Source organism: Rhinolophus hipposideros (genome assembly GCF_964194185.1).
Source record: "Rhinolophus hipposideros genome assembly, chromosome: 9".
Taxonomy (NCBI): Eukaryota; Metazoa; Chordata; class Mammalia; order Chiroptera; family Rhinolophidae; genus Rhinolophus; species Rhinolophus hipposideros.
In genome coordinates, this window is record NC_138055.1 from 51,874,548 (window position 1) to 51,897,254 (window position 22,707).

General features: G+C 37.5%; 1 protein-coding gene across 16 annotated transcripts in view; it reads left to right on the forward strand.

Moving 5' to 3' along the window:
• ATF1 (activating transcription factor 1) overlaps nt 1-22,707 on the forward strand; it is a 55,252-nt gene that overhangs the window by 17,767 nt on the left and 14,778 nt on the right. For 6 of the 16 annotated variants that reach the window (XM_081058892.1, XM_081058893.1, XM_081058897.1 and 3 more), the window contains 2 exons: nt 9,192-9,292; nt 20,975-21,105. In XM_081058892.1, the coding sequence (XP_080915018.1) occupies nt 9,192-9,292; nt 20,975-21,105 (232 nt within the window). Of the gene's footprint in view, nt 1-5,017; nt 5,159-6,757; nt 6,878-9,191; nt 9,293-20,974; nt 21,106-22,707 lie in introns of all 16 variants that reach the window. The other 10 variants (XM_081058900.1, XM_081058902.1, XM_081058904.1 and 7 more) reach the window with 2 other exon arrangements.

A 22,707-nucleotide genomic window follows, 5' to 3' on the forward strand; every position in this document is an offset into this window, starting at 1 on the left:
TTATGTTGGTGATTTATGTCTTCTCTTTTCTTTGTCAATCTTGCCAGAGGTTTATAGATTTTATTGATCTTTATTACCCCAAAGAACTAGCTTTTGTTTTATTGTATTTTCTCTGTTGTTTTCCTGTTTTTAATTTACTGATTTCTGCTCCTATGTTTATTATTTCCTTCCTTCTGCTCGCTTTGATATTTTGTTTATTTTTTTCTAGTTTCTTAAGGGAGGAACTTATATTGCTAATTGGAGATCTTTCCTCTTTGTTAATGAAAATATTCATTGCTATAAATTATCCTCTCAGCACTGTTTTAGATGCTTCCCACAAATTTTGATTTGTTGTGTTTTCGTTTTCATTCACTTCTATGTATATTTTATATTTCTTTTGATACTTCCTCTTTGACCTGTTGGTTAATTAGGAGTGTGTCATTTAGTTTTCATGTATTTAAAGATGTTTCTGTTGTCTATTAATTGATTTCTATTGATTCTATCAATGATCAGAAAACGTTGTATGACTGACTACATTTCTTTTAAATTTGTTAAGGTTTGTTTTATTATCTAAGGAATGGTATCTTGGCAAATATTCTGTGGGTGCTTGTAAAGATCATTTTCATTTTGAAAGCAAATTAAGGGTTATTAACCGCAAATTTTCTCAAATCATCTATCCATTTATTTTGCAGGTAGTGTGAAATGAGATGTTTTGTTGAATGGATTGACTCTTAGCTTGGGCGAGTATGACAAAATGTATTTATAAGGAATATCTAGTTTCTTCATTGGGATCTGAGAGTAGATATGACTTACAAATATCATACTGTAATAACGTTTTACCGATTAGTAGACACATCAGGATAATTTAGATATGTCATCTTATAATAACTGCTATAATAATAGTATTATAACACTCTGGACTTGGCCCATAAAACTGTTAGATTACAGCCTCAAATTACATAAAGTAATATGATTGAACTAATTGACCACAAGGGTTCATAATTTAAGCTAACCACTGTATATGGAGAAGCTTACATAAGAGGTCCCATCCCGACAATCGATGATAAGAGATGAATGTTCCCCAAAATACAGAGTGAACGTTGTGATATAAAACTGAAGTGTGGTGGTTGCAAAACACTATTGTAATGTGTAAAGATGGAGTGGGTGAGATGACTGAAATGTGTGGCTGTTGGAAAGCCAGGAGATCTTGAATATGAGAGTTTTCAAAGGTAACGTGAGTATACACAGTAGCATTTTCTGTTGATAAAAGACGCTTTTGTGGTAATAGGACTAAGAATAATTGTTCCTTAGGAGAAGATTTAGTACACTGTATCACTTACAACTATTCAGAGGAACCAAGACCAGCAAGTTTCTGTCCTTAAGGTTAAGATTCCAACTTTGCTGAAATCATTAAAAAAATAGTGAGTTTGTATCTCAAATTTTTCATATTCAGTGCATTTTTCTAAATAATGATAGGATTTTAAGTACTTGTTTTACTTGAGAAGTAATTGTATGGTTCTTTGATATCTCTTCCCATGAAGTAGTAGAATGTGTATGATTTTGGTCACAAAATTGGTAAGTCAGGAACTAATTTGCAATACAACTATGCTGTCATGGAATCGATGGTAAATTTAAAAAATGTTTACTGTGCACTTCAACGTATATTCTGCAGTCGTTGGATGCAGAGTTTTATGTATTTATTAAATCAACTTTGTTGGTTGGGTTGTTTAAATCTCCTATGTCTTTATCCTTTTTGTCTGCTTGTTCTGTACCTGAGAGAAATGTGTTAATCTTCCATTATGATTGTGGACTTGCTTCTAGTAGTCCTTCAGTTTATGCTGTGTGATTGTGAGTGTGTCGTGAGGCTATATTATTAAATTAAGGTCAGTTTTGTAATTACTGTATATTCCTGGAGAATTGTCTCTTTTATCTGTGTCTTTATTTCTAGAAACGCTTTTTACCTTAAAGTCTAATTTGATACTATTTAGATTTTAATTCAGTAGTATCTTAATGACATCTTTTTTCCTGCACTTTCAAACTTTTGGTGTCCTTTTGTTTTTAGGTGTATCTCTTGTTAACAGTACGTAGCTAGATTTTGTTTAAAAATCTAGTCTCCCAGACTTTTCTCCTTCAGTTTTTAGATGTAAATTTTGCTTAATGAACATTCTTGTACATGTTTATGCTCCACATGAATTTCATGGTTATAGGGTGCAAACATTTAGTTACAGAAGATAACTGCCAGTAGTTTTACATACTTGTGCCAATTTTACACCATCACCAGAAGTGTATGAGAGCGCAGTTGATTCATTTAAGTGCCCAAAGTTGGCATTGTGAGTTTAAGTTGTACCCATTCTTATTTTATTTAGCATAATGCCCTCAAGGGCCATCCAAGTTTTCCCCAAACTGCAAAATACCACTTTTTTTTAATGGCTGAATAGTACCCCATTGTAGTCTTCTAGACTTTCAACAGAACCTTTGTCCATGTACTTTTAACATAATTTCGGGAGTGGGGGTGGAGTGTGTGTGTGTGAGATACTATTTAGACCTACCACCTTATTTTGTGCTTTTTGACGACATGTTCCATGTTTCTTTTCTCATCTTCCTTTGAATTCTTCTCATTCCATCCCACCATCACTTGTATTAATTTGGACTGTACATAAACTAGATGACAGTTTTTTAGTGATTGTCCTAATTACAGCATGCCTGCTTAGTAAAACCTAAAGTTAATACTGTCACTGTTCTCTCAGACGATCCAGTGACCTTAGAACATTTATTTCCATTTATCCTCTTTCTAATTTGTTAGGACTTAATTTATTTTTCTCTCTTTTAATCCCGTAAAGCATCATAATTATTTTATGCAGTAAACATTGTTTCCCCCCACATATTTATCACCTTTGTTGCTCGCCGTTCCTTCTTACATGTCTAAGTTTCCATTTGAAATTACTTTTATCTTAAGTATATGTTTTAGAAAAACCTCAACATTATGGACATTTTGGGCTTGTTATTTTTTTGTTGTGGGGAACTGATGGCATTGTGGGATGTTTAGCAGCGTTCCTGGTCTGTCCACTGGATGTCAGTAGCTCCCCCCATGTGTAACCCACAAGAAGTCCCCAGGTGTTGCTAGCTGTTCTGGAAGGGCGGGAAGATTGTTCCTGGGCTCTCTGTTCTGTTCCATTGATCTGTGTGTCTGTTTTTATGCCAGTACCATGCTGTTTTGATTAATACAGCCTTGCAATACAGTTTGTTATCAGGTAGCCGAGAAATAAACCCACACCTATTTGGTCAATTAATCTATGACAAAGGAGAACTTCTAGCAAACCTGTCCAACCTTTGCCCTCTGGGGATACCTTACCTTTATTATTCTAGACAGCAAACAGATCTGCCCTTTGCCCTGCAGGGAGATACTAATTTGTCTTCCAAATCTTCTCACCATAAAAACATCCTTGAAAAGATAGTGCAGAACAAAAGTTGTCAATGCCTTTGCTCAGAAGACTCATAGAAACACCAGACCCATAGAGAATTGTCTCTCAACCAGAAGGATATATCTCCTCTTTGTTCCACCTTCGCCCTGTTTCTCGCTTCACAACATTTTTTTCTAGATGACAAAACTAGACAATTTTACTGTTTTACTTTTGCCACACATACCCGGTCTCTTTCCACACACCCCCATGTACTCTCATTTTGGTGTGAATTTTCTGCTTTTCAGCCAGGCTTTTAAGAACAAATAAATGCCATATGTTGTGACATGTGTCCTGAAACAGTATATTCAAATCTCTTGAATTGGTATCTTTGTGATGGGCTCTGAATACACTAGCTATGTCTGTTGTGTCTTTTTTATCTTGAAGATCTAACGCAGCATCTGCCCATGTAAAACATTTGTTGAGTCGTTATCTGTTTAATCCAAACTCAGTCCTGATATTCAAAAGATAATATTGCTTAGATTTGCTTGTCTACACACACACGATTCTCTAGAGTAGTGTTTCTCAAAATATGATACACATTCCACCACTGATGGTATTACAGATCTCTTTAGATGATGCATGGATGAACATTTTTAATGTATTGAATTCAAAGATATCAGTTCTCTTCATTTGAAAGTTAGGGCATTGGCTGGAACAAGATAGGTGTCAACAATGAGAATGGCCCTACTAAAACTTAGAGCAGAAAACATTCTCCTTGGCCCTGCTGGCCTGAGGTCCTGAAAGGTTTAGTAATTTGCTTAGCCTCACAGAGCTAGTGAGTGCCTTTAGCTGAAATTCATCCCAAGCTCGTCTGACTCCAAAGCCTGTGTGCCTTCTGGAATTAGAAGACTTTGAATTCAGACTCCCGCTGAGTAGAGACTTCTCTCCTATGCCACTCTAGCTCCTCACCCTCCCTTCCCCCAGTCTTGTAGTCCAGGAATCCCTAGGCAGCTGAGGAGTAGGCTAATTTTTGCCCAGTTACTTGTATAAGAGGAACTTTGGGCTCAGCTACCCCATAGAGTGAGAGGAAATCTCCTGTAGCTCCCAGTTTAACCAGAGCAGCTCCAGAAAAATCCCTTTCTTTCTACTTCTAAAATCTCCTAAGAGGAGTTCTGTGTTTGGAGCCGTAGTGTACTAGCAGTTTCTCCATCTCTAATATCTAGAACTGCACTGTTCAATATGGTAGCCACAAGGGGATATTTCAGTTTTAATTACTTAAAATTCAGTAAAATTACAAATCAGTGCCTCGGTGACACTACCATTTCAGATGCTTGATATTCACGTGTGGCTAGTGACTGGTTGGTACAGATTATAGAACATTTTCATCATTGCAGAAAGCTCTGCGCTGAAAAGGAATGAGTGGAGGCTGCCTTTCAACCTCAGGTTAAAATTGGAGGACTAGCTCTTCATTTCCTCTTTTGAGAGAGGTCTCAAAATTTAGATTATCAAGTTTGAGGGTGGGAGTGGGAAGACACCAGGCTTGGGAGCCTGAGTGACGAGATTAGAACAGTGATCATAAGGGGGAGGGACAGCTACAAGCTAAAACAAAGGTGCCTTTTCTCCTTTTCCACCTGCAGACCCACAGTCTGCACCATATCACAAGGATGGCTGGAAACCCTGGAGGAATGATTGCTTTCATCCTTTTAGAACTGTAAATTAATCCCATCAAGGCTCTCTCCTCATTAACTAAGTGATTGGCTTAAGTTGGGGTCCAAAAGGTAAGGGGACTTTTCATTTATTATTTGTGAGTGTAATTGTAACTCTAGAGCTAGATTCTTGAGATTTGTGAATTCTCTGTTTATTTTACTCTTCAATTTTTGTGTCCCCATATTGGGGTACTGTCAAAGAGAAACAGAACTGGACATTTGTTAATGGCAGTCAGACAGATTTCATTCAGACTAATGCAGTAGGGAAAAGAGACTCCAGCATAAATTGAGCTCAGCTCTTTTGAAACAAAAGGTGGGTGGGTGGCTTCTGAAGCCCAGGGGCATGGTAAAGGAAAGGTGCCTCTGTTTGCTAATTGGTGCTTAGACCCCTACCCTCCCAGACGGGGAGACTGGGGCCCTACTCCTTCTTGATTCTGTTCAAGAGAAAGACATTTCTGGGTTGTAGAAGAATTACGTCCTAAAGGTTGGAGAAGGGATTTACAACTGCAAGTTTTCTAAAGTATATGCTCCAAGAAAAGTGAGGTCAGGGACCTGTAGTCAGGTTTTTGGCTGGAACAAACAGTGAATTCTTTTGGCAGCACTGAGCTTTCTCTCCCAGACAGGCGGGGGTGGGGGGTGGGGGCATCCTAGGGACATGGCCTTGAGCTGGTAGAAGCTGTGCTGCCTGAGTTTGATCATGTTCTTGGAGGTGTGGGGAGGTTGAATAGAGTCATTTGTTCTGAGAGTTTACATTTCTCAGTAGCTGGATAAAATTTTACATGCAAAATTTCATAGCTTGGGCATTTTGGGGGATGAGAGACTGGAATTTAATCCAGTCTTGGGAAGGGGAAAAGACCCTTCAGTGAAAGGAAATAAGGCATTGTTTTGGGGGCCTAGTGCAACTAGGGGAGCAATCAGGAAGGTGACTTTCAGGACCTGAGAAGCAATCTTGGATTTTATTTTGTGATTTAAGTCCAAGATGAATGGTATGAACCAGAGTCGTTTAGAGGAAGGCAAGAGTTCTCTGTTAACTGAAAATACCTGAAAAAGTTTCTTGGAAGAGGTAGAACCTGAGCTCAGCCTTGAGGGATGATGGGTGAGCTTTTCTTGGTTTAGCATTTTAATTGTGGTATTTCTATGAAACCTTATCTGATTTCCACAGAAATAAATTATAATTTCATGATTCAATTATTTACTTGAAATACTTGATTTTTATTTAAAGATAGTGCCCAACGTTGGTATTTCTCTTACTTTTTGACTCTTGATTGGTTTTCAATCAAATCTCTTCAGAATAACATGTTCTAGAGAGCCTCCACATTTTTGCACAGTCAATTCCTCTGCCCAGAATGCCTTTCAACCCCCTTCCCCATACACACCTTCAGGGAATTATCCATCCTTCAAGACCCAGCTGAATAGCACCCTTTCTTTGCTCCCACAGTACAGTACTTTCTACTTTTCCTCCTATAGCTCTTATTCTATTTGTTGTAATTAGTTTGTCCTCTCAGTCCCCTCGTGCGCTCTCCGGACCACAGAACATACCTAATGTTTGGTTAATAGGTGTGGTTAAATATAATAAGCTCTGAAATGTGTTTTCCGGTGTTAAGAACTCTGGTATCTTATGTGCATAGGTACAATATATATTTTGTTAATTGAATTTTTATTTGTTCTTAGATGTCATTAAGAGGATCTGCACCAGTGACAATTGTACCTCTTCCTGGAGACAAAGTACAGGTTCAGGGGGTCATCCAGACAGCTCAGTCTTCTGTAATTCACCCACCACACGTGCAAACGGTACAGAAATTCAAAGACTTAGTGGCTGAGAGCGGGGACTTTTGTACCCTGAGTCTTCGGGCACATTGAAGTTGCTGTCGTTATTAAAATGCCAAGATAATAAAGTTGTCCTAGAAATTAGACTATACAACAAATAAGGCAAATAGAAAAGTTTTAGAATTTCTAGTTTCATGTAATATACTACCCAGTGAAAACAGAAGACAATTTTGGAAGAAATTATTGCTTACAACTTAAGGAAATTACTTTGAGAGAAAGCACTGTTTTTTTTATCCCAATGATATCTGTTATTCATCAAAAAGAGAATTCTGAAGCAAGGGTGATGATATGAGCATATTAGCAAAACAGGAAAGTCTCTACCTTGTGCTTTATGGAGGTCAAATAAAACAGAGTCCTCACACACTAGAGGAAAGTTCTTATATCTACCTTCATGTTAACACCTAACAACACTAGGATGGAAAGAGCCATCCTGGGTTCCTTTTCTTCCTATTCTTCCTCCATTTTATCTTCTGGCTCTTGTGAGTAGCATAGTGCTTTCGATCATCTCTCATTTTTTGAAGCAGCCATCCTAGAAGAAAAGCTGTATACCTCATTTTCCATCCTGAAGATACAGTAGCTACAGTGTTGTCCGCTACAGTGTTGTCAGCTGCATCTGTATGTGGTTTTCCTCTATGAAAGGTGGCTGCTGCGTGGCTTTTTGAGTTTTTGTATGAAAATTTTCTTCTTATTTGCTGGTGCTATTATTAAAGAGAAATGCTTGCTCTTAGTTATAAGTAATCATTAGTTTTAGAAATTTCTTTGAGTTCAGTGGGAGGCTTTGGAGTCAACTTAGGAACAGTGAAAACAGTTGAAGGTTTAGATTAGAAATGGTATATCCAATGGTGCTTGAGAACACATAAAAGTGACTGATTTTTTTATTATTCTGTTAGTATTCATTACTATTACTACTTCTTAATTATAGGTTATAACCAGCTCTGTTCTTTTCTATAAAAAAGATAAGATTTAATGTAAGCTATAAATAAGTAGCTGTGCACTAGAACTTGTTTTGAAGGAGATTATAGAATATAAAACCAGCTTCTCTGGAAATTTAAGATCTAAGTCTGAATAATTTAGGGGAAGGCTTTCTATAGATAGTAATGTAGAGAATTGATTTGTTGTGTCCTTTCTAGAAGCGTGTTTGGATTATTTTATTTTTTAAAGTGAAGATAAAGTCAGGTGTAACAATGCAGCTTGAAACACGTGGGGAAATTGAATACATTCTAAAAATTGAAAGTAACTTGTTGTAAGATATTGTAAGATAATTGTTATCACTTAAAACATGCGTATGGTTATTGTGTTGACATTGTTTTAAAGGGTTTATTATTACTAACAGTTAACATTTACTGTGTCTTGTTGTGTGCCTTGCACTAAGTTCTTTACATATATTAAGTCATTTAATTGTGAAGTGAGGCAAAGCTAATTACTACAGATTTTTAAATTGCATATATTTATACCTGCCCTTGCTGGTGACCTCCACCTTTTTAAATCTAATGGTCTATGTTGTCTTTCTTTACTTCACCTGTTAGCACCATTTGATACGGTTGGTCATCCTTTCTCCTCAGTACACTGTCTTCTCTACTTTTCCAAGGACACCTCACTCATTTGGTATTCCATGGGGAAATACCAAAATACCAAGTGGGGAATACCTCACTGGGGGCTTGTTCTCTGTTTCATTTGCTCGTTCCTCCCCCTTCTTCCCAACCTCGTAAGGTTACTCTAACCTCGTAAGGTTAGTGTTTCTGGGTTTTGTCCTTGGTCCTCATCCAGTCTTAATGGCTTTAAGAACTATCTAAAGAGCTATGACTGCCAAATTTATCTGTAGCCCAGACTTTTCCGCTGACTCACAGGCTTGCATATTCAGCAGTCTCCTCAATGTCATTATCGAATAACTAGATATTAGTTGGATATCTAATAGCATTTCAAAGTTAGCATGTCAAAAATTCAAATCAGATAGCATTAATGATAAAAAGACTTTGAGTAATGTGCATCAGTGTCGAAAGAGGGCAGAGATCAGAGATTGGTCTTTACAATGCTAGTGAAATAGTATTGCTTTATTTGGGGGTTATACTCACTTCTTAGTTCTGAGCACGTTGTGCTGTATGCTCCTTTAATTAGTTTGGGCTCCTGAAATAAACTTTCTCCTTTTTCCATTTCCTTTTGTTCCTTTCTTTTAGACCTTAGATTTAATGACAGGGGAGTTTGGGTGGTAGGAGAGATCATTTTAAATTCTTTTTCCACCTGCATTGTTCATCATAGTAAAACCAGTTCTGTTTTTTAGGTATCATCTTTATCAGAAAGTGAGGAGTCTCAGGATTCATCGGATAGTATAGGCTCCTCGCAGAAAGCCCACGGCATCCTAGCACGGCGCCCGTCTTACAGGTGAGTACTTGCGCATGAAACCCTGCGTGTGGTGTGATACAGAATGATTTCTGTGGTGCTGTGCAAAAGCAAACAACATAAAGAGGGAGCATCTGTTTGTATAGGAAGGATTTGTTAAAAGAAATAGATTCGAGCCAGATTCTGAAGGGCCCAAGTTGCTCTGCTGAAAAGGAATTTAGACTTATCTTTTGCAGCGTATTAGATTTCCACATTTTGTTTTGCATAGTTAACTTTAATGGCACTTTAATAGCAAGTTATGAAAGAAGGACTATAGATTTTAGGAATTGAATTGCTTTGTCTTCCCTTTCTTAACTTGCTAACCCTGGGCCTTTGCTCCTTCTGTGTCCCTTTGCTAAAGTGCGTTGTTCTATATTCTGCACAATTCATGCATATACTTGAGGCCTCATTTCCTCCTGAAGCCTTTTCTGATTGCCTTCTCTCTGATCCCCCAAGACCAGGTTAGGGCTTTCTTCTGTGGCATCCTTTTCCTGACCCCTGTTATAATCCTTATCCAGTTGGAATTCCAGTTTATTTAAAGGCACAGCCCATGTATTCTTTTTTGTGACCATTATTTGTTGAATGGAGAGCTGGAAATAGTACAACTAAATGACAGAAAGCTATTAAAATAATCTGAGTGATTTCAACTGGGGATAGCTTTGGAGTGGATAGATTTGAGACACTTCTGTAATATTAGGTTTGTGCAAAAGTAATTGTGGTTTAAAAGGTTAAAAATAATTGCAAAAACCGCAGTTACTTTTTCACCAACCTAATAAAATTGAGAAATCTGGTGACTAGGTGGTAGGAGGAAAGGGAGACAAAAGGATGAAACCCTGTCTTTGAGACATATAAATAAATGCAGTAATATTTTAGATGTTATAAAAGACTGTACTATATATATGGTATAGTCATTCCTGCCTGGTGGAATGAGTGCGAAAGACTTCATAAAAGATGTGATTAGCTCACCATCAATCTGATAAATTTTGAGAAGTGGGGCAGGAAGGGGTTTTATAAGGCAGGAAAAGTGCTGCTTAGGTTGGGGGAGCAGTGGAATCAAAGGCAGGTTGGCCTGTTCAGGGAATTGGGAATTTAAGGTGCAGGGAGGAAAAGGACGTAGCAAGAAAAGGTATACAGGAGTCAGATTGCTTAGAACCGTTACAGAATGGAAAGAAATGTACAAGGCAGAAACAAGTAAGACAGCAACGGATCTTCTAGTTCACAAGTTGGCCTCTGTATACAGAGGGCAAGAAGAGACGAAAGAAAGAGACAGACCACTCCAGACTGGTCGGTAGCAGGTTTAATAAGCAAAGGAAGTTACTTACGGGGCTTCTCTTAGGAGATTGCAAGAAGAGTAGATCCTCGCTCTGTCTACTAGAGTCTTACAAGTTGAGTTCAGCCTGCTGGCTGCTGCAGTTTGTCCCTGTTTCCAGGCATCAGCAGGAATTTCCTTCATTCTTTTCTATAGGCCGCCACAGGAATAGAGGGCATTTGGAGGCTCTGTATACTCTACTGGGTCTGTTTCTGTCATCTCTGCCACAGTACCCAACCCAGGCTTTCCAGGGTTAGACTCATCTAACTCACATGGTGGTCCAGCTTGGGAGCTTTAATCTGCTCCACTAGTGTTGTTGCCTTCTCAGAGGTGGCATGCTGTTCAGATCCCCAGCCCCATATGGGCCCCTTTTTTCACCAAGCTCTTATAAAGGAAAGAGGCAGGTAGGGAATAAAAGTCCTTAAAACCCAAATTCCTACAAAGCTTTGCATGTCCTTCTAGTTCTTAGGGGTCAAATAGGGTTTTACCTTATCAATCACCACTTCTGGGCAGCACATCTTACCAATCAAACAACTCCCCAAAAACTTACGATGGTGCCTGGGCCTTGAATTTTCTGCAGGTTCACTGCCCATAGCCCTCACAGATATTCTAGCAAAGTCTACAGAGTGTCCTGCAGCAGAGATAAGTCTTCACATATTAATATTATATCATCAGTGTAATGGCCCCATTTTACTGATGTGGGGGGCAGAACAGGGACATGCTGTGGGGCTGGGCACATAGCATTGGGTAGCACTTGATAGGTCCATGACTGCCCCTCCCACGTGAAGGCAAAGTGAGCTCAGTTATTAGAAACCTGTATTTGTCAGAATCTTTCCTATGAATCTCCTTGAAGATGAAGCACTTTTGCAGATACATTCTCAAAGCTTCAGAGTGAAACAGTAACTGTCTATAAATGACAAAAGACAAAAGACTTTAAAATGGTCATGGTTAAAGTTCTCAGTAAGTGTTCATTATAATGCAGTTGATAAGGACACTTGGTTATTTCTGTCACATTTTAAAATCATGACTGATCAGAATAGGTATCATCAACAAGACAAATAGTAACAAGTGTTGGAGAGGCTGTGGAGAAAAAGGAACCCTCATACACTGTTGGTGGGAATGCAGACTGGTGCAGCCGCTATGGAAGGCAGTGTGGAGGTTCCTCAAGAAATTACAAATAGAATTACCATATGACCTAGCAATCGCTCTCCTGGGTATCTACCCAAAAAATCTGAAAACATTTCTCTATAAAGACACGTGTACTCCAATGTTCATTGCAGCTTTGTTTACGGTGGCCAAGACATGGAAACAATCAAAATGTCCTTCGATAGATGAATGGATAAAGAAGTTGTGGTATATATACACAATGGAATACTATTCGGTGTTAAGGAAAGATGATGTAGGAGCATTTGTGACAACATGGATGGATCTTGAGAGTATAATGCTAAGCGAAATAAGTCAGACAGAAAAAGTAGAGAGCCCTATGATTTCACTGATATGTGGTATATAAACCAAAAACAACAAAAGAACAAGACAAACAAATGATAAAGAAAAACTCATAGACACAGACAATAATTTAGTGGTTACCAGAGGGTAAGGGGGTGGGGGGTGGGTGATGAGGGTAAAGGGGGATCAAATATATGGTGATGGAAGGAGAACTGACTCTGGGTGGTGAACACACAATGGGATTTATAGATGGTGTAATACAGAATTGTACACCTGAAATCTATGTAAATTTACTAACAATTGTCACCCCAATAAATTTAATTAAAAAAAAAAAGAAAGGAAAAAAAAAAATCATGATTGATGACATTATACCAGGACATACCAGATTTTTAGGAATTTAATACAAACACACCCTATAGAAAGTTTAGTATCACTTATTTGACAATACTTTCCATGTGATTTAACATGTCAAATGAGTTTAATTAGTTTAACATCTATCCTATAATGAGAGAGAACAAATATTTTGAGATGTTCTAGGGACCGTCCGAAAATCCCAAAGTTAGTTCAAGGTCAACAATACATCATTTAGAATTTGATTCTTGGGAAGTTTGTCAAAAACATCAAAAAGTTTTAGAACACTTGATTAAATAAGATCGTAAATCATTGTGAAATAGTACTTACTGATCTGTTTAACCAATGTGACAATTAAAGAACATCAAAGGCAGATACAGACAATTACATACTTATAAAAAAACACATTGAGTCTTCTCTTTGGAAGAGCTGTTTTTAAGTAATCCTTACCAATTACAGACAAACAGTCCAAGAAAACCGTGTCCTTTTAGCAGATGAAAGAAAATTAAGTTTTATTTATTTTTCAGTTACAGTTGATAGACATTATATTAGTTTCAGTTGTACAACATAGTGATTAGACATTTACATATCTTATGAAGTGATCCATCTGACACCATACAGTTATTACAGTATTATTGACTATATACCCTAGGCTGTACTTGACATCCCCATGACAATTTTTAACTGCCAGTTTGTACTTCTTAATCCCTTCACCTTTTCCATGCAGCTTTCCAATCCCCTTCTTACCTGGTAAGCATCAATTGGTCTGTGTATCTATGAGTCTGTTCCTGTTTCATTTGTTTTTTTAGATTCCACATACAAGTGAAATCATATGGTATTTGTCTTTCTCTGACTTATTTCACTTAGCATGATACCCCTAGGTCCATCCATGTTGTCAGAAGTAGTACGATTTCATTCTTTTTTATGACTGAGTAATATTGTATATCTGTACATCATCTTTATCCAATCGTCTATTGATGGACACTTAGGTTGCTTCTATATCTTGGCCATTGTAAATAGCAATATTTACAATAAATAGTGAACATAGCGGTGCATATATCTTTTCAAATTAGTGTTTTGAATTTCCTCTGATAAACACCCAGAAGTGAAATTGCTGGATCATAAGGTACCGTGTTTCCCCGACAATAAGACCTAGCCAGACAATCAGCTCTAATGTGCCTTCTGGAGCAAAAATTAATCTGAGACCTGGTCATATTTTACTGTAATATTTTACTATAATATTAGACCGGGTCTTATATTAATTTTTGCTCCAGAAGACGCATTAGAGCTGATTGGCTAGGTCTTATTGTCGGGGAAACATGGTAGTTCTATCTTTAATTTTTTGAGGAATCTCCAAGTTCTTTTCCATAGTGGCTGCACCAATCCGCAGTCCCACCAGCAGTGAACAAGAGTTCCCTTTTCTCCACATCCTCATTAATACTTGCCGTTTATTGATTTATTGATAGCCATTCTGACAGTTGTGAGGTGATATCTCACTGAGGTTTTAATTTTAATTTCTCTAATGATTAGTGGCGTTGAGCATCTTTTCATATCTATTGGCCATCTGTACATCCTCTGGAGAAATGTCTATTCAGGTCCTATGCCCATTTTTAATTGGATTGTTTTTTATTTCCCCCTGGTGTTGAGTTATATGAGTTTGTAATACATTTTGGATATTAACCCCTTATTGGATGTATTATTGGTGAATATCTTCTACCATTCATAAGGTTGTCTTTCCATTTTGTTGGTTTCCTGTGCTGTGCAAAACCTTTTTAGTTTGATGTAGTACCACTTGTTTATTTTTTCTTTTGTTGCCCTTGTCGGAGGAGACATATCCAAAAAGGTATTGCTAAGAGTGATGTCAGAGAGTTTACTGCCTATGTTTTCCTCTAGGAGTTTTATGGTTTTGGGTCTTACATTTAAGTCTTGAATCCATTTTGAGTTTATTCTTCTATATGGTATAAGAAAGTGGTCTAGTTTCAGTTTTTTGTGTGTATCTGTCCAGTTTTCCCAACACCGTTTATTGAAGAGACTGTCTTTACCCCATTGTATATTCTTGCCTCCTTTGTCATAGATTAAATGACCACATAGGTATGGATTTATTTCTGGGCTCTCTGTTCTGTTCCATTGATCTATGTGTCTGTTATGCCAGTGCCATGTTGTTTTAATTACTACACCCTTGTAGTCTAGTTTGAGATCAGGTATAGTGTGACATCTCTAATTTGTTCTTTCTCAAGATTGGTGTGACTATTTGGGGTCTTTTGTAGTTCCATACAAATTTTAGGATTATTTCTTCTAGTTCTGTATAAAATGCTATTGGTATTTTTATTGAGATAGTATTGAATCTATAGATTGCTTTGGGTGGTTGGACATTTTAATGATGTTAATTCTTCCTATACATGAGCATGGTATAAATGCTTTCATTTATTTGTATCTTGTTCAGTGTCATAGTTTTCTGAATATAGGTCTTGTATCTCCTTGGTGAAATTTATTTTTAGGTATTTTATTTTTTTGATGCAATTGTAAATGGGATTGTTTTCTTAATTTCTTGTTCTGATAGTTTGTTATTGGTGTATAAAAATACAACCAATTTCTGAATATTGATTTTTGTATCCTGTACTTTACTGAATTAATTTATTCTAATAGTTTTATGGTAGGATCTTTAGGATTCTCTATATAGTATCATGGCATTTGCAAATAATGACAGTTTTATTTCTTCCTTTCCAATGTGTATGCCTTTTATTTTTCTTGTCTGATTGTTGTGGCTAGGACTCCCAATACTATGTGGTGGAAGTGGACATCTTTGTTTCAAAGCAAGTAAACAGAGCTCTTTTACAATCTAATTTTGGTAATACACTGCAGAGGTAGGAAAATATCACATAATACCTAACATATATCCATAGACTTATAGACCCATAGACCTAAACATATAGACAGATACAAATGGACTTCATTCTTTCACCTAAAACTTTTGCCATTAATCAGGTATACAACAATACATAACTCTCTAGTTTATAAATAACCACTGAATCCAAATTTTTTCAGGAAGACAGAACAAGTTAAGGTTACTCGCTTATGTGGTTAAAGTTTTTTACTAGTATTTGCTGAGAAGACTTTAAAGATTTGTGTTTGCCCTTGTAAAGGCTTTGGACAAGATTTTAGGAAGGAGCTTCTACAGTATCTTATCTGTATCTTAAAAAAACCTCTTCACCCCCTATTTTTCTTAAGTCTGTGTGAGTAGTGTTTTAGTTATCTCCTGGGGTGTGGACATTTCAGACATGATAAGATTTATAACTTCAAGGGACAGAGACAGAATGCAAGTTTTCTCCTAGGAGTTTGGGGTGTATGTCTGTTACCAGAAGTCTAGTGTAATTACTATTTATGATGTTCCTTTGCATTAGCAGTCAGGCAGCATGGGGCCCTTCGTTCGTTTCATTGTCAATCACCACGCGTCCTCTCCATTGCTCTCACTTTCCCAGGGATTTTACCTCTTGGCATCCTAATCAGGCTTTGTCACAGTGCTGGGATCTTAATCCATGACCCTTGTGACTCTTTTCTTTGCAAAATGTCACACTAAGTTCTCTAGCTGATTATTCTGCTCTCCCTCCTTGTCTGCTAGTCCCAAAGCTAGCAGAATAGTGGACATCTGTATGCCCTTCTGTAACCTCAGCCCTTTCTCAAACTTTTTAACTTGAATTTGAGCCACTAGTTGGGCATCAGTGACCAGCTGAACTGCCCACAGTGCAGGCCCGCCCACTGCAGCAGCCATTAGTTTCTCTTCTTTGCCACAGTGAGCTATGTGCAGTTTCTTAAAAACATTTTCAGGATTCCCCATGCTCATGCAGTGGTCCATAAGCATCTGACATATGAACCACCCGTTCCCACGTAGAGGTCTGTGGCCATCTTGGGATGTCCCCCCACAGATGCCTCTTTCCCCAGGCCCATTTCTTTGGTCCTCTGGTTGGCTTGTCAGTTGTTAGTTGGCATACTCGCCCCTGTACACAGAGGGCAAGGGGAGACTAACGAAAGAGTCAGACCTCTCCAGGTTGGGAGATGACAGGTGTAATAAGCAAGAGATCTTTCTTGTGAGGTTTGTTTTGCGTGGCCACAAGATGAGTGGATCTCTGCCCTATCACCAGAATCTTAAAAGATTATATAGAGGCCTTAACTGGCATCTGTATAGTCATATAGACCATCCAGATACTCTCAACACCACCTTACTCTCTCAAGGCTATGTCCTTGGAACAGCTCCCACTGTGAGAATGGTAAGCAGAGCATACATTCCAAGGACGGGAAAGGATGAGGATTTGATTGCCCAGGTCCAGTTTGTGGGTCAACAGGCAGTTACATCCTCTGGATCTACCTCCTCCAAGTCTGTTGAGGTCTCATATTCATTACCATTAGACTGCGTTAGTCTGTTAATAGCAGTCACCAAAAGAATACAGTTTAATTTCCAAACAATGGGGTTCTCCTAGCACAAAACAATTAGCTGGAAAAAATACTTATTAATGCATTGTGCATTTATAGGAAATAATAGAAACCTCTTATCACCCTCCCCCAATAAACATAAAAACCATATATACACAAATACATAAGTTGAAACCAGAATGGGAAGCAGAAACAAGCATGAAAACCAAGGTACACCCATTACTGTAGGTCTACTGCAGGAAGGTTGAATCTGAGATTTCTGTATTAACCTAGAATACCTGCAGAGGACTAGAACATCTGAAAGGAAGCTTCCCCAAATTAAGCTTTCTTGATTACCACAGATTGGGATCAACCACATATGAATTCACAGCCAAACATCATCAAACATACAAGGAAATAAACCATGATAAGTGAGAATCAGTAGAAACAATATATAATAAACTCAATAAATACAGAAAAAGTATTTGATAAAATTCAGCACCTACTCATAAATTTTTAGCAAATAAGGAATAAAACTGGGTTTCTGTAGCACACATTGACTTTGAGAGCTGAAGTACCAATAAGACAGACCATGGCCTAAGTACTAGACCTGGTGCACACGTGGGCTAGATCTGAATTGCACTGCAGAGGCGTTGAAAACTGAATTGACTTTCAAACCACAACCCACATAAAGCTGGTTAGAACATACAGCCTGGACATCAGGTTGATATCCTGCTAAAACAAGAACATAAAAAATTCTCCATAGGAGTTAAATAAGAACCCAGAGTGTGATAATCACAATATTGAAAATGTCCAAAATTACTTGGCATACAAAGAATCTGGAGGGATCTAATTTCCATGGGACAAGACTATCAGCAGATGCCATCTCCTGGATGACACAGATGTTGGAATTATGTGTCAGACTTTAAAGGAGCTATTGTTAAAGTGTTCTAACTAGTATAGGTGAATTCTCATGTAATAAATGAGAAGATAGGAACTCTCAGCAAAAAATAGAAAAAGAAAACCATATAGAAATTTTAGAACTAATAAATACAGTAACAAATAAAATCTAACTGGATGGGTTTGATAGAAAAATAGAGATGAGGAGTTATTCAACTTCAAAGATAGTTCAGGATCTGAATAGATTGGAAAAATTAACAAATTCCCAGGGACTTGTGAGACAGTTCCAAAAGATTTAACATTTGAATCACAGGAGAGGAAAAAGTACATTGCATAAAAAATATTTGAAGAAATAATGGCTGAAATGTCACCAAATGTGGTGAAACCTAGGATAAACACAAAGAAATCCCCACCCAGATATAATCAAACTGCTGAAAACTAAAGACAGAGAAAAATCTTGTGTACAGCCAGAGAAAAATGACATTATTTGTAAGAGAACTATATGAATGACTACAGACTTCTCATCAAAAACCATGGAAGCTGGAAGGAAATGAAATAGCATTTTGAAGTGCTGGAAGAAAAGAATTGTCAATCCAGAATCCTGTATTTAATGAAAATATTCCTCAGAAATTGATGTGAAGTAAATATTCTCAGATGAAGGAAAACTAAGAGAAATCATTGACAGCGGACCTACTCTAAAATAACTGCTAAGAAAGTTCTTAAGACAGAAAGAAACCTGGAGGGTTAGGAGTGAAGAAACAGCAAGCTCTGGGCAAATATCCTGAGATAGGGAGCCACTGCAGATGAGATCCTTGATCTGACTGACATTTTGAAAAAGATGACTGGTTGCAGTGTGGAGAATGGACTGTAGCAAGGGAAGGGCGGACCAGGAGGACCTGTGGAGGCTGTTGTGCCCGTCCGGAGGAGCTGGTGGCTCGGACCGCTGCCGCAGTGGACGTGACGAGGGTACGATTCTGAATACATTCTTAAGATAGAGACAGTGGAAGTTGCTTATGCATTGGATGTGGGTTGTGACAAAGAGAGGATGTTTATGGAGAACAGAGTTGATATTTGCTGAAGTGGAGAAGACTTCCGGGGGGGGGAAGGATGTCTGACATTAGATTTTAGATGTGTTAAGTGTGACGTGCCTATTGAATAGAAGTATTCAGTACATTCTTGGATGATAGGAGGATGGAGTCAGGAGTGAAGTTGGGGAAATATTTGAAAGGTCATCAGTATGCACAAGGTATTCAAGCCCATAGGACAGAGATCACCAGAAAGAATAGAGAGAAGTCATCCAAAAAACTGCTTCCTGAGGTTCTCCAAGTTTGAACCAGGAAGATGAGGAAGAATACAAAACCATGGCAAACAATCTAAATGCTTTGTAGTTAAAGTAATATGGGAATGATACACAATAATTTAGATAATGGTATTCTTTGAGGGTGTAAAGGGAAAGGGATTGGTGGTAGCATTTGATGTATCTGTAACTTAATTCCTATGAAAAATAAGATAACCTGAAGCAAATAGGGCAAAATATTAACATGTATTGATTGTTGGTATGTGATACATAGGTGTTTTATTTTCTATACTTCTTTTATGCTCACAATGTTTCATAACTTAAAATGAAAAAGAAATGGGCATAGTATTCCAGAGTTGCATGCTAGGCTAGCTGCATAAGACCATGCGGGCGGCTTGTTAAATGGATTCTGGAGCTCAGTCCTACCTGCTCACTCAGTCATTACAGGTACCAGACAGGAATCTGGATTCAGTAAACTCCCCAGGTATTCTGAAACAAAAGCAGGATTAGGAACTCCTGTGACTGACTATTGTACAAATGCCTCACACAGTCCCCTAGGACTGCCACCTCCCTGTTTTCTGTATGGAACTTCTGTTAATACAGTCTACAATTGTATTAGCTCTTTATGGGAAAAGTGTCCAGAGTAAGGAGGCAGGGCTGGAGGATGTTAGAAAATAGCTGAAGGAACAAATTGTTTGGCTTCAAATAAAGATCTGTACTTGTCAAATACTGCAAAATAGGGCATGAATATAGAACGAGGGTTAAGCTTAAATTTCTCTAGTTTCACTGGGTGGAACCATCTGTGGGTCTAAATAAGGAAGGGCTCTAACTTCTATAATTGAATGGTTTCCTTTTTGGAAGTTGTGGATGCCTTATTCCTGATAGTTAGAGGCTGTTAGGAATATAGAGAGAGAATTCTTCATGGGCTGGGAGGTTGACATCGATAACATGAAAGGTGCCTTTTAATGCCAAGGGGTTTTCTCCTTTGTGATTCTTTTGTATTGTTTTCACACAACTACATTTCAGTTTTCCAATTTTCTGCAGTGAACATGGAATTCCTGAATATGCTTTTTTCCCCCTTTTTTCCCCCCAGAAACAAATAAGCATTATTTGTGTTTTGGAAGACCTTTCTTTTCAGCAAGGAAACTTTTTTCATCCTCTTAATTCTGTCCTGAGTCCCCTTTTATCAAGTTTGAGGGTACCTGTGGGATCTTATTTACCTCTTCTTGTTAAAATAGGCAATTTTATTTATCACTAGTACGCTGCCTCTTTATACTATTTCTAATCTTATTTCTTTCCAAAAACTGTGGGCTTCTCTTCCACTATAGAGGTGAAAGTTGAAAAAATAAATTTGATCTTTTTAAAAGAAAGTCACTGATACTAGTTGCCCTGTTTCCCCGAAAATAAGACCTAACCGGACAATCATCTCTAATGTGTCTTTTGGAGCAAAAATTAATATAAGACCTGGTATTATATTTTATATTATATTATATTATATTATATTATATTATATTATATGTATTAAAGACCCAGTCTTATAGTAAAATAAGACTGGGTCTTATATTAATTTTTGCGCCAAAAGATGCATTGGAGCTGATTGTCCACCCAGGTGTTATTTTTGGGGAAACACGATAGAAAATAAATAGTACCTTGTTAATTAATGAAATACCTCACAATAGGGCCGTTTCTCCTGTAGGGGAAAGTGCCATTTTATACCTCTACAAGGGCCTTGCACATTGAAATGCACTGTATGATTTGTTCAATGTTTCTTTTCAGATAGTCTTAAAGTAGAATATAACTAGCCTGCAGTACATCATAATGATAGCATTTGCTAGACAAAAGCATTCCTTGACACATTTTATATATCTAGCAGATTATTGTACTTCTAACCACAGATTTCAGAAGGTTTATTTAGCAATTTCTTTTTGTAAAGCCGTCCTCATTACCAGCATTAATAGAGTTCTATTTTTCACAGAAAAATTTTGAAAGACCTATCTTCTGAAGATACACGGGGCAGAAAAGGAGACGGAGAAAACCCTGGAGTTTCTGCTGTCACTTCTATGTCTGTTCCAACTCCCATCTATCAGACTAGCACCGGACAGTACAGTATGTATAGGAATAAATTTACACCTGATAGACATACCAAAACTAACTTTTCCATGTAAAGAAGTGGCGTGTAGGAAGACTACCATACTATAATAGTAATGACTATAAAAGGATAATATTTTGAGCCACAAATAATGCAACTACTTTTTCATCATTATCTGATTTACTCCTTACAACAACTTTATGAGATATGCAGTTACCAATTTATGAGGGAACTGAGGCTTAGAGAGTTAGATAATGTCCCTAAAGTCACACTACTTGTAAATGATACACTTACTTTGGGGTATAAGTCTGAGTTTTTTGACAGGTGCATGGAGTTGTCTAATCACCACAATCAAGATATAAGTCCATCACCCCAAGAAATTCTCTTGTGCTATCCATTTGTAGATAACCTCTCCCTCCACTCCCAACCTGTTCTTCAGAAGACTTATTGGCTCTTGCCACAAAATATATGTTCCATCTGACCACTTCTCAACATCTCCAATCACTATCACCTTGGTTTACACTCATCTCAATTACTGCAGTAGGTATCCAGTTGTCTTGTTTCCATTCTTGCTCTAATAGTTTCCCATACTGCAACCAAAGTGATTTATTTAAAATGTTAATTAGATCATACCACTCTTGCTCAGAATCCTTCAGCGACATTCCATCACACTTAGAATAAGTCCTACAAGGTATTACATTCAGGCCTTGCCTACCACTCTGATCTCATCTCCTTCCTGCCACTTAATGGCATTCTGGCCACACAGACATTCTTGCTGTTCTTCAACACAAGAAACTTGTTTCTGCCTCAGGATCATTGGAGTTGTCATTCCCACTTCCAGATCTGCACATGGCTTGCATTCTCAACCTGTGCTCTGCTAGTGTCACCTCCTCAAAGAGACCACTCTTTAAAATACTAAGAATCCCTTTAGTTCTATTTATATTTTTTATTAAAAAAAATATATATATTATTTTGTATTTTTATAGTATTTACATGTAATTGAGGAAGAAATCAAAATACACCTAGAGACAAATGAAAATGAAAGCACAATGACCCCAAATCTGTGGGACACAGTGAAAGCAATCCTGAGAGAGAAATTCATAGCAATATAGGCCTACCTCAAGAAACAAGAAAAATCGCAAACAATCTAATTGTACACTTGAAGGAACTAGGAAAAAAACAGCAAATAAAGGCTAAAGTGAGTAGAAAAAGGAAATAATCAGAGCAGAAATAAAATAGTCTTAAAAAACAGTAGAAAAGTTCAGTGAAACCAAGAGCTAGTTCTTTGAAAAGCTAAACAAAATTGATAGTAAACCTTTAACCAGACTCATCAAGAAAAAAGAGAAGGACCCAAATAAAATCAGAAATGAAAGAGGAGAAATGACAGCTGACACCACAGAAATACAAAGGATTATAAGAAGATGCTCCAAACAATAATGTGCCAACAAATTGGACAATCTGGAAGAAATGGATAAATTTCTAGAAACATAATCTTCCAAGATTGAATCAAGAAGAAACAAAAATCTGAACAGTCTGATTACTACAAATAAAATCAAATCTGTAATCAAAAACTCACAACAAACAAAAGTCCTGGACTGGATAGCTTCACAGGTGAATTT